This window comes from Montipora capricornis, chromosome 1, assembly GCF_036669925.1.
Source record: "Montipora capricornis isolate CH-2021 chromosome 1, ASM3666992v2, whole genome shotgun sequence".
NCBI classification, from domain to species: domain Eukaryota; kingdom Metazoa; phylum Cnidaria; class Anthozoa; order Scleractinia; family Acroporidae; genus Montipora; species Montipora capricornis.
The window spans coordinates 44450464-44462963 of record NC_090883.1 but is presented as its reverse complement, the minus strand read 5'-3'; the positions used below and the strand labels follow the sequence as shown (position 1 = coordinate 44462963).

At 38.4% G+C, this 12500-nt stretch overlaps 1 protein-coding gene across 1 annotated transcript in view; it reads left to right on the top strand.

Annotated features, from left to right (window-relative positions):
- Positions 1-134: 134 nt before the first annotated feature.
- LOC138053631 (uncharacterized) overlaps positions 135-12500 on the top strand; it is a 28236-nt gene continuing 15870 nt past the window's right edge. The window contains exons 1-3 of the mRNA XM_068900230.1: positions 135-189; positions 277-403; positions 10107-10418. Of these exons, the coding sequence (XP_068756331.1) occupies positions 280-403; positions 10107-10418 (436 nt within the window). The 5' untranslated portion in view covers positions 135-189; positions 277-279. The remainder of the gene's footprint in view (positions 190-276; positions 404-10106; positions 10419-12500) is intronic.

Sequence of the window (12500 nt, the reverse complement as noted above, 5' to 3'; positions counted from 1 at the left end):
GGTTCGACAGATTTGATAAGCTGAACATTAGAAGTGAAGCTATGCCCATTTTCATTTTTTTTTTATTTTGCATAGGTGACCACTTAAACTGTAAAGTAGAGGTACAAGAGACCTGAGTACTTTCTTCGTCGTGTGGAATATTCATTCATTTGAACAAAAACTAATTGGCTATCGTGCGGAGTGAAAGAAGTGAGAAAAATAAATATTCCAACCCTTACTAGGCACTGATCAGAGATGACCATATTTATAATTGCCAAATTTTTCATTCCACCTCAGGATATGATTTTCCGGAACAGCTGCTCGGGCTCAGTATGTCGTCCATGTTGTGAAGTTGTGGTCATGAAGACATTTCGTTTAGTCCTTTGTTTCTTAGTTTGCTGCTTTGCGGGAGTTTTCTCCTCTGGTGAGTTGAACGTCAGCCTAAACGGTAATAATCGTGGGTAGATGAAAGCAAAGAATGATAAAACAATGGGTTCCGACATAAATTCATAGTTAGCCGATTTGCTAGATTTAAGTAAGACAACAATTCGCTATAAATGGCGCAGTCACTGTGGTTTTCAATGTTCATAAACCAGATTGGTCTGAGATGGAATGTGTCAACAGTTGCTTAAATAATCATACATTTGTTTATTTGTTGTTTTGGAGATAGAGAGACTGCAGCGTATGGCAAGACTTTCGAACAAAACTTTCGCTCCGGAAAAAGATCTGCAATCCGGCTAACTGCGAAATAACCTAAAGGGAGGACGGGAGATTCTGTAAATGTTAAGTCTAGTTTACCGTTCATTTCGGAATCAGCTTAAATTTAGGCGTGCGCTTTTTTTGGAAAATTAAGATCTGGACTTGCTTTTTTTTTTTTAAGAATTTTGAACCTGGGTTATGAATTCATCCTTCGCTAAAAGATCCCATAACTAGCGTTTCGAGTGATCGCTTGAGAAACTCTCGGAGTCCAGGGGAAGCCGATATCACGCAGCTGTTTCTCCGTAGTTCCGATAGAGCGATTCGGGAAGAAATTTTCCCTTCGTAAACCAGTACTGGTGCTTCAGTTGAAAGAACAATAGACGTTGGTGCGCTAAAGGTCGTGAGTGCAAAAACCTGGTCGGATGAACTTAGTTTCAGAATCTTAAAATAACTGGTTAACAGGTACTACCTTTAAAATGACAACAGGAAAGGGTAAGACTCAGTTGCCTTTTCTCTCTTCCCTTTCTCGCGTAAAACCCTTCGATTCCTCGAAGGTACAAATTTTGAATGTAGGTGAATTGGCTCTGGTTGCACCTCTGTAATGTTTAGCATAGTGCATCTGACCAATCCTTTGTGCTACTTCCCATAACTTCACATTCGTAAGCCTCGATGTACTTAAATGAAGGGTAGGGTTTTCTTGGATTTCGCAATTTCAATACGTTGCATGACTTGCCCGTTCTCAAGGTGTGCATGTTCGTAAATTCGACCCCCTGCTGAAAGGACTGAACTGTCGCAGATTTCCGACTATTCGTAAGTCATCACAAAAGACAAATATATAAAACAGAAATGATAATTGTAGGCTAATATTTTTTTAATGAGGTTGTGTAGGTCCCGTCTTACCACACTGCAGTGCCGAAATACCAAAGCCACCATGCACACTTTCCGCAAAACGTAGGAGACACAGATTTCGGTGTGGCAGTACGGCCGGTCTTTACAGTATATTGGGGGAGTGTAAATAATGCCCGGAGATAGCTTTGTGACCATACGTCACGCCGCTCACAAAATGATATACCGTATTATAAAACTGTTGTTAGGTGACGTGGTTCATTCGTTGAATTTGTTAAAAAAAGAAGCCAGATGTATAACGAAAATGGTCGTCTAATCGACAAAAGATGTGAAATTAAACTAGAAAAAAAAAATCCTTTTCAAAATTATGTCAAATTGATTATGTCAAAGCACAAAACTGGATTAACCCTTTTTATGGCACGTGGGAAATATTCTCTTGAAAATTCATTTCAAGGATTCAGATCAGTTAAGTAAAGAAACTAAGGCTCCAGCTATTATATTAGCTATTAGCTATAACATTAATGTTTATAATATCTAGAGCTATTGGCTCTCACTATAAAAATATTTCATTTGTTAAAGCCATATTTTTTTTTACCTTCCACTTGTTACTGTGTGACATACTTATTTAAAGAAGATGTACGAAACGAACCAATCAAATGTGAACATGTTCAAGTACAAGGAGGAACAGACGTGTTGCTGAATGAACGCTTTTGAAATTAGCCACGTACTTTCAAAAATCATGAACAAATCACCAATTTCACACATTCCTCTAAAATCCTTTCGTCATGCTTCAATTTGAATTTATAAGTAATAGAAACAGGAGTTTCATCCTACTCAATCTCAACCATGAGTTAAATTTATCTGGATACCCTCTCAACTTTATCATGATGCCTTCTCTTCGTCCCTTCTAATTACCTTCTTTTTTCACTCCTAAGCACTTACTGGTCAGAAATAACACACAAACAGCAGTGACAAACATCAGATACAAACGCATCATTTGAAATTATCTTTTACTTGATATTTCGTTTGCTTCTGCCTACATCTTCAAAAGTGACGGTTAATACCAAATTGGAGTTTGAATATACAGGATTACTAACTTATTAACTATTAAGTAACAATAGAGGAGAGAAAAAACTAATAAAGGCACAGCTTTTCGCTGCTGACATATTCATTTAAGGTCGGCTTTAAATCTTTGATCAGCAATGTCTCCTTTATTTTACGTAGTGAGTGCCGGATCACCCTTTGGCTAAGATTTCAAAATGATCCCATTTTAAACTGTGAAATCTTAGCCAAAAGGCGATCCGACACGCACTATAAAATAAAGGAGACACTGTTGATCAAAGATTTAAAGCCGACCTTAAAGTGCCTATTATCTCAACACACTTTTGCACTATATTTATTTTCCGAAATCATCCCGAAAACATCGTGTTATTTTTAAAACGTCACCTTTTTATTGGCTTTGAAAGAAGGAAAAAGTGGTCACACTTTGATCCATAACCGAGCAATGAAGAGGAATGGGTTCGATACCGGGTTGACGTCACAAACTGCTTTGCATTGTGGTTATTCTGCGAAAATCGATGCAAATTAATTTGTGACGTCAAACCGGTATCAAACCCTTCCCCTTCATTGCCCGGTTATGGATCAAAGTATAACCTGCGATCAGGCGTCCTTTTCTAAAGGATACAATTTATTTTCGAGTCGACTGCCGCCTACTTGTCAAAAGTGATGCTATCTTGTGTCGTGCTATAAATGTGACTTGTGTCATGCTACAAATGTGAGCCAATCAGATTTCACCGCAAATGACCTGCACGTTGCGATTCAAGGGACGAATAGGACTCCAGCAGTCTAGCTGGAATGTCTCAGAAGTCGAACTTTATCCATACAATCAAAGCTACTAGTATTTCTGCAAATCCCACTTGACATTTGGTGTGGTTTTCATGTTTAATTAAACCATCAAGGAACAAAGAATTGCAAGATAAAATCACAGAAAAATCAGAATCCTTCATATTATCAGGCGCAAGCAACAGCTCAATAAACGTAATTATTAAAACTTGAATATTTCAGTCAAAGATGCCAATAAAAGATGCCTAATATTTCCGAGGAAATAGACTTTAAGAAATTCTAGTTTTCCAGGTGCAGCTACTCAACTACTATTTTGTAAGTGTCACTAAACCATTGTTCAGCGCCTCCGTAAACAATGTCTAATTTCTATGTCAAGCTCGGCTGATTCCGCGAATGTGGCAGCACAAGGATCTATTCGGCTCATTTTGGATTCACGACTTGTTGCTTCCGAATATATTTCAAAAGACTTACCACAACGACAAACATTCGGTGGAAGTGGAATGATGCATTTTTTCTGGAATGTTCGGGGCTGTAAATCCCGCACGAAGTACAACTACAATGTCCTTCTTTCAGACAAACCATTCTTCGGATGCATTCTCTCCGCTCTTCCTTTAAAGATTTTTGAAAAAAAATTGAAGTCGCGGCAACAGCAGCTGTAAACAGATCCTAAACATCATTCCTCTTCAAATCCTTCTGGGCGGCCATAATATTATTTTACACTTAATGTATGGTCCCGAGGGAAACAATTAGTTTTCTTTTCCGGAGAGTCCTGATGTTTCCCGAGAAGAAGGGACCGAGGGACCGGACATTAAGCGCTTTGTTGTATATTTGGACTTTTCCGTCAACAATCGCAGCAAAACATCCGGAGCGGACAACAACTGTGGAATTGTATCCCGATCAGGATAAATTTGAATTTGATCAGGGGCACGTGACCAAGAACCAACCAATCACAGTGCTCGTTTTGATGAGTGAAAGGCTAGGTACATAACAAGATCAGGTGTTAACTGATTTTACAAAGTATGATTTGCATTTCTATAACCAATCGGAGCGAGGCTCCAAAAGCTCTATTGTTTCTCGACCAATCAGAAAAAAGCCAAATTTTGGCTTTTTTACGTGCGATCCGTACAGTAAATGTATCATGCCCTCCTTTCACAAGATGACAAGTAGGGAGGGAGGTCATGATCGCAGGTCAATCAAAATATGACCACTTTTCCCCTCTTTCAAAGCCGATAAAAAAGATGTATTTGGGATGATTTCGGAGAATAAATAAGTGAAAATGTGATTTGAGGTTATAGGCAGTTTAAATGAATAGGTCAGTAGCGAAAAGATGTCTTTATTATTTTTTTGGTCACCTCGCTATTGTTACTTAATAGTTAATAGTTAATAATCCTGTATATTTAAACTCCAATTTTGTATTAACCGTCACTTCTGAAGATATATACAGAAGCATACGAAAGGTCAAGTAAAAGATAATTTCAAATGATACGTTTATTTCTGATGTTTGTCACCGCTGTTACGTTTGTGTGTTATTTCTGATACAACTGAGATGGTAAAAGAAAAAGAGTATTACGACGTATATTACTTACTGATCAGCTTTTGTAATTATTTTTCATAAACAAAAAAGATCCTTTTCCTGATTTTATCCGTTTAATTTCACAACCGATAAGTCACCGGTTTTCTATTTTCAATCAAATTTAACACAAAAATTCTTCAGTCTAGTTTGGCTTATAGCCTTTGTCAAAGAATTCACGCATTTGTAATTTGAAATTCTAACTTTATCACCGATAGAAAATGTTGGTTTATTCTATTTTTGATTTATCAAGTTGCCGTAGTTTCTCTCATTACACATGAGCCGAATCGAATTCGAATTTACCCAAATTAATTAATCCCGGCCGAATTGATTCAGACGCCGAACTTAATTGCGCCGAAATTAATTCACAGAAGCATAATAGGACTGAAGAAAAAAGTTGTAATGATTTCTGCATTTGATTCGGCTCATGCGAAGTATGGCGCCTAGATCTAAGCCGCTCCACATTCTGGCTAACCCAGGGGGGGGGGGGAATTGCTTAGCCGAGCCGAATTAGACTGGTCGTTTTGAAATGATTCAGCGGCCGTCCGTCACCGGAATTTAATTCAACTAGACGCTCCATGAGCGCACACTGGGCTGCCTGTGGTAGGAGTTACTCATAAACAGAAGGAACTGAATTGGGTGGTATTGAACTGTCGCGTTCCAGGCAACTTTTTTTTCAAGTCGGGGGTCATTAAGACCATTTAAGGGGTCACCCAGAAGTCGTGCCAGCAGAGGCCCTTTGACTCACACGTTTATACGACGAAAGAGATCTTTTTCTGAGGTTAAATACCTGCATACCAGCCTATTAATCATAAAAAAATTCCTGTCATCTTTAGAAAAAATAGGCAAGCATTGCGTACGTGTGGTAGAGAAGTAAGACTGCGTTTTATTCCATATCGATACGTTTTAGCAGGGGAGTGACAGGCAAGACTTTTACCGACACGAAAAAAAAAAAAAAAAAACTAGAAGCTCCAAAAAGCTTACATTGGGTTGCCTGTGGATAGGTGTTACACAAAGAAAGAAGGCACTGAATTGGGTGGTATTGAACTGCAGTTTTCCAGTTAATTTTTCAAGTGGGGCGTCATTAAGACCATTTGAGGGGTCACCCACATGTCGCGCCAGCAGAGGCCCTTTGGCTCACACCCACGTTTAATTATTTTGTAATGTCCTGTCCCGTTTTGAGGTCTTTTAGTTTTTTAAGCTTTGGTAATAAATTCAGTTTAAAGATAACAAAACTCGCTCTTGAGTAAAATTCACTCGTTTCTTCTTTAAATAAATAGTCTGCAAAAAACTAACTGCAAATTGCTTTGACGGACGTTTTCCAGCATGTCTTAAAGTTGCAATAAGCAAACGTTTATTGCACACACTAAGAAAAGACTGAAGGTGTTGTTTCCGCTTCGAAATTCCTCTTCTTGTTAGTCTAACCTGATGCCAGGTCAAAACATTGTTTGGCTTTGCGTTTGCACCAGAAAAAGACAAGCCAAAAGACAGATGAAGAAAAAAATAACATAGTTGTTATATATAACTCTAAATCGAATTCTCATCGAAAGATCGATCTTGAAAACACGAAAATTTCTGCAGGTGCACGTGATCACCTTGTGTCAACTGAATGAACTACGGGAAAGAATGTTAATCGTTTGTCGTTTTCAGAGTAAAACAACGTAGTTTTTAGCCAAGGAAGCCTTCTTTGTCGGGTTCCTGAGAAACGTATCTACCTTATTACATGAAATTTTTGCGACACGTTAATTTCGCGAATTTCGCGATTTAAAAAAATCGCGCAATTTAAGTTACGCGAAAATTAAATGTCGCGAAAATAACATGACGCGAAAATTAAGTGACTCACATTATGTCAATGACTAAAAAAACAGCGACTTTATTACACACGTTTATAACAATTGAGCTATTCTGTGGTAATGTTCTGGTCCTCTTCATCACTACTGCTTTCGGTCTCTACTCCAGGTAGTACTTCTTTTGTACAATCCTCAAACTGTCCATTGACTGGCTCCTTCAGTGTGTCCCACTTAAAAACGCGAAATTAAAGTGAGTCAAAATGCAAAATTTTCGCAAAATCGCAAAATTAAGGTGTCTCAATATCGCGAAATGAACGAGTCGTGAAAATTTCATGTATTAAATTTTGGCTTCAGGATGAACTATTTACACAATCGAGAGGTTAAGAGGCCATGCAATTGAAAATTTTAAACATCTATGAGATACAAAAACAGACTTGCAAATTATCGCAGATCACAATGCTGACAAGCACAAAAACAGAAGAATCTGTTAAGTAAATATAAAGTTTGTTACTATCTGAATGTTTTTGGGTTAGAGAAAAGGGATATATTGTCACGCAAATTATGTTATTTTATGACACTCCAAAGTCGCGAAAAGCGTGAGTTTCATGTAAACAATCTTCGCACTAGCAAGTCGTTGCAATAAATTGGATTAACCAGGAAGTTAAAGAAATATTCTTGGCTTCCCAAATAAATTTCATCTGTCAGAGAAATAAAATTCCTGTCTCCTCGCGCATCACATTTCAACGCACGTATGCAAATTTGTTAACTCATTTTCACCGCGATACCCGCGAAATTTTTCTTCTTTCAAATACATTGTATTAGCAAAAATGTCATTTCTCGTCAAGCGTTGCATCTTTTATGTTCAAATAACCGCTAAAAATAAAGCTTTTCATAATTTAATATTTGCACAAAAATAGCAACCCACGCAACAAATTTAGTCGCATTTACCTCTTCGTCGAATTCCAATGCTTAACACAGGAATTTTTAGTTATTGTGAAAATCTTTCTATATGCTTTAGCAATCATCTCCCAAAATGTTTTTCGCTGATGGCAACTTTCATATTCGCGGTTCAAAAAATTAAGGTTGTTTTCATGTCGTAAATTTTGTTGCTGATGGCAAAATATTTATTCTCGATCGACCGTCCTGAAAACTTTCTTCTGCTCTTCCTAAAAACTGCGTATCAATATTTATTAATTTTACTTTTGCATCAATATTTGTTTTGCATAAAGCAAGCTAACAAATCAGTACCTTTCTTAGTTCGCATTTTCGGTCCTACGCTTCTTTTACAAAATGGTATATTTTTTAGGTCACCCATCCAGATATTAACCCCGCCGGAGAGGGAAAACTTCAGTGAACTTATGCATTACAAAGCTGTCAGCTGCTCAGAGTAGGCTAGGTCGCTGAGCAAACATCTGTAAAATGGCCAATACGTGACTTGCAACCAATCTATCTAGCAATGTTCAAATTCTGAGGAAAGAACAAAGGGAGCCAATGAGAGATCTATTGTTTACTTCCACCAACATGACGGCGTTGACGTAATGTGAAAACCACCTATTGCTAAAGTTGCTTATGTAACTGGGATGACCTTTCTTAACTGACTTTCACTTCATCCCCAAAATCAATTCGTCAAGTTAAGAGGGCTCATTGAAATTCTCTTATGATTTCATCTGTGGTCTTGCATGATTTGTATTCGTCAGAAAATACGTCACCATAATTTTGTAGTTTCCATTAATTAATATGCTATCAATATTATTTCAAAATTAAACCAGAAAGAACTGTCAGTTCAGTTTTTGTACGTGTTTCGGTACCATAAGTGGGCAAATTGAAAAAGCACTGAGCAAATTCGAATCAAAATAAACGTGGACGAAGCGGTCCAATGGTAGCTCTTAAGTGAATCGTTATATATAAGTTTGTTCAAAAGTTGTTCAAAAGTCTGAAAGCTCGAAACTCCCGGGCTGCATATTAATTCAGCCGCGTACACACGCATTGCATTCTTAAATTATTGAGTCTTTGATGTCATTTTCGCCTTGATCCAGCTCTCTCAAGATTTTAAAGTTAGTAATGGCGGACCACTAAACAGGAACATTCCAGTTAAAATAAACAGGTGTCTTTTCTTGAAATCAAGGCTTAAAACTTCCATCAGTTACTGTTTAGTTAATAACGTTTTGGAATCCAAAGAAAAATAAAACTTATTTTTTGGTCATAGTAGCACTTTGACAGAGGGGGCAGCTGTGGTGTCAGCTATTACTAGTAATAAGAGTGTTGATCTATCACTTTGCAGCCTTTCCAGAGCTAAATCACGAATGGATTTATTTGTAGATACACTTTGCGCGCGAAACAAACAAAGAGCAGCTCATTTAACCAATCAGAAGAAGTCCAGTCATGCGTGACTGCTTCTGTCATGTTTTTTTCGGGGACAACTGATTTTCGCCTGAACGGGTATTCTAAAAATAGACACATTTGTGACTGCGCTGGGGAGCCCACCAATGCCATGAGAACACTCTTATCTAATTCACTCTTGATAGTTATATAAAGTTCTGCCGCCTTCCAACAACTGCACAAGGAGCGACCGGATCTGTTTTTCAGGGCATTTTAGGACTGGTTACGAACCTTCTTCAGCTGCCGACTAGGCTACTGGAGAAGTCTGGGCTCGGTTGTTCAAAGGCTGATTAACGCTAATCCGAGATTAAAAATTAACCAAGAAGTTTTAAATTATTTCTCTACTCGCAAATGCTGTTCGACGCTGATATTCGGATAAAATTACTTTACATTCGTAGATGTCGATCTTGAAAAAACAAAAATAAGCAAAAGAAACTCTTTAACCAAAAAATTGAAAACATGAAACAGAAGTTTACGCTAATCCTGGATTAAGTTAATCGGCTTTCGAACAACCGGGCCCTGGTGATGACTATCCTCAGTAGTGACCACCTCTCAGCCAAAATAGAAACTATCCTAATTTTAAAGATTTTCCCCTTTACCTGGACACGTTGTGGTTAAACATTTTGAAGCAGACCGCATTTACTGTTACAGGATTGAAGAGCCTGTTTCTCAATTTAAGGCCCATGCAAATACCTTTTCGCACCCGATAGTGTAATAGGCCGGTCTTTCAACATGTTTTCAGGATAACAAAAGAACAATGAATTGTGGAGTTTTAGGGCGTAAATCCCTTCCGTTTTCAATATACAGAGGCAATCGTGACATCAGGGAAAGGACAGCGGAAGGTTTCGAAATTTCGAGAAACGGACCCTTGTGAAAAATTAGACTCATTCTATAACAGCCGAAAAAGCTTTCGCAGCTGCGTATGAAAATAACGAGGATATTTTTAATGTCAGCGATTTTTTTTTGGTTTATCAATAAAATATGATGTGGCTTCTTTTTAGCTACTGCCTCGCAAGAGGTTTGCACAAAGGGACCCTTCCCATATAAAGAAGGCGACAGGAAGATTTTGGATTGCGACTTTACCGATGCAGCAATACGTGATATCCTTTGGTACAAAGACAACAAACTACTCGTCAATGGTAGCGGAGGTCTTTATCAATCATTGACTCGATTAAATCATGACACTCTTCGCAGTTCGTTTCTGTTTCAATTTGTGCGCTTTAAACATGCTGGATTTTACACTTGCAAACCAGAACCCAGTCAACCCGTCAGCAATTGTCCAGATGGCAAAAGCGTCCACATCCTGGTCGAATGTAAGTGTTCTTGTGATCATTGCCATATATCTTGGAGTTAAGGTTTTTTTTTTTTACTGACGCCATTGTTCACACATTTTTCATTAACATACGTTTTTGCTTAGATCGAATTATAAACAAATTTGTCTCAAGAGTTTAAAGAAATGATGAAACTTAGTCATCTTTTCAATTTCACCAATCATCACTTTCATGTCGCTGGCCATGGACGAAAACAATTATATATCCACTATTACGCCATTTTACCATATTGGTCACGACAACGCGCAAAATATGAGACGGTAATAGACTGTTGTGTCCCGGTTTGACCGGTTTAGAACGGAGAAAATACGGACGGAACGGGAGTTGTTCAATGAAGGAAATTGTTTTCAACACTATACAAAGCCTGAGAATTTAGATTGTCATCGCCTGTCACTCGTCATTTCGTTTATCCAATCAAATAAAAGGACATTTCGCTGGCTTTTTTTTGTGCTTATTACATCGTTCACAAGCGCTCTAAAGGACCCATGATGCATTTTTTTTAAAACATTTACCAAATAAAATTGAAGCAAAATAACACCTTTTTGTGGTGGAAAAATTAATCTCTTAGTCGATGGTTTAACATGGTTTAACAAATAATACTCGCGGACATTTTGCTCATTGCTCGTATTTTTCACGCAACTCGCAAAATATCCGCAAGTATTATATGTTAAACCATCGAATAAGATGTATATATCTGATCTGATATCAAGAGAGGATGAGGTAAGAGAACAGATACCCCATAAATGGGCCTCTTCCAATGACCGTTTATTAAAATCTTATTTTAGCTAAGCAGCTATTTTTACAGAGGCACCTGATTAGCCATTTGTAATGACGTAATGAAATTTTAAATATGCGCGGCATTGGGAATGAGAACTTAGTAGATTAGATGAAAAAAGTCATGGTGGGGCATGGGGACGGTAGCCTCGCAGCTCCTACAAGGTCTCACCTGATTGGAGACCACCCTTGAGGTTTAACAAAAGAACAAATAACAGAAACAATGGACCCTAGAGGATAGAGTTGCAGCCCTTTTGTTTTAGGCCTAGGGTCCATTGTTTCTGTTATTTGTTCTTTTGTTAAACCTCAAGGGTGGTCTCCAATCAGGTGAGACCTTGTAAGAGCTGCGAGGTGACCATGGGGATCCGTTCTCTTACCTCATCCTGCCTTGCTGATTCCCTGCTACCAGAGGTCTCTTTTCTTTTGCGTTCGCTGGGTTGACGAGTACGGTAGAAAGAGTTCTCTGTCATGTGTCGAAACTCGGTCTGATCCAACCGCCGTCCACAACCTTCGACGACACTCCTCATGCAAACCGCATGCGCCATGATATGTTTGCTGACTGTGACTTGAGCCCACTGTGTCCCACGCATTTCTTTACAGTAATTCCGCTGTTGTTAAGTGAGCCCACACAACATGAAGTATGACGTAAGGATTCGGTCGCTAAGTAACCGCCGTGCATGCTCAACACAGTGAATTTAGACCCATGACAGAGGTCTCTTCTCCTGTACTCGTCAACCCAGCGAACGCAAAAGAATAGAGACCTACTAGCAGGGAACCTTGCTGATACTATCTCCTTTTGTTGGCTCACCAACAGTGGTACATAAAACTGACCGTTGATATCTGTTAGTATTGGCAATACCGGGACAAACTTGTGCAAAATAGTATTGTTTGCCTGATAATTCGTCTATGTTTTAATACGGGAAAAAGGACGGATCATCCGTTTGGACAAATTACCAAGATAGTTCGTCTTGACAGACGACTTACAGTGATAATTAATCTGGACGGGTGATTCACTAGTATTCATTCCCGTATTCATACACAGACGACTTATCCCACGAACTTTCTTAATTTTCGCAAGTTCGTCTCAGACGGACGATTCGTCTCTAGTAGAATTCCGGCCAATCATATCATTTAGAGTGCCATTTGGTACAAATAAGAACGAGCAGGGCCGTAGCCAATATGAGGCAAACCGAGGCACTTGCCTCAGTCATTTTTTCGTGTTTTTTTTTTAAATAAAGCGTTATTCCAGTGTTATTCCAAATGTAATCATCATAAACACCTAAAATACCT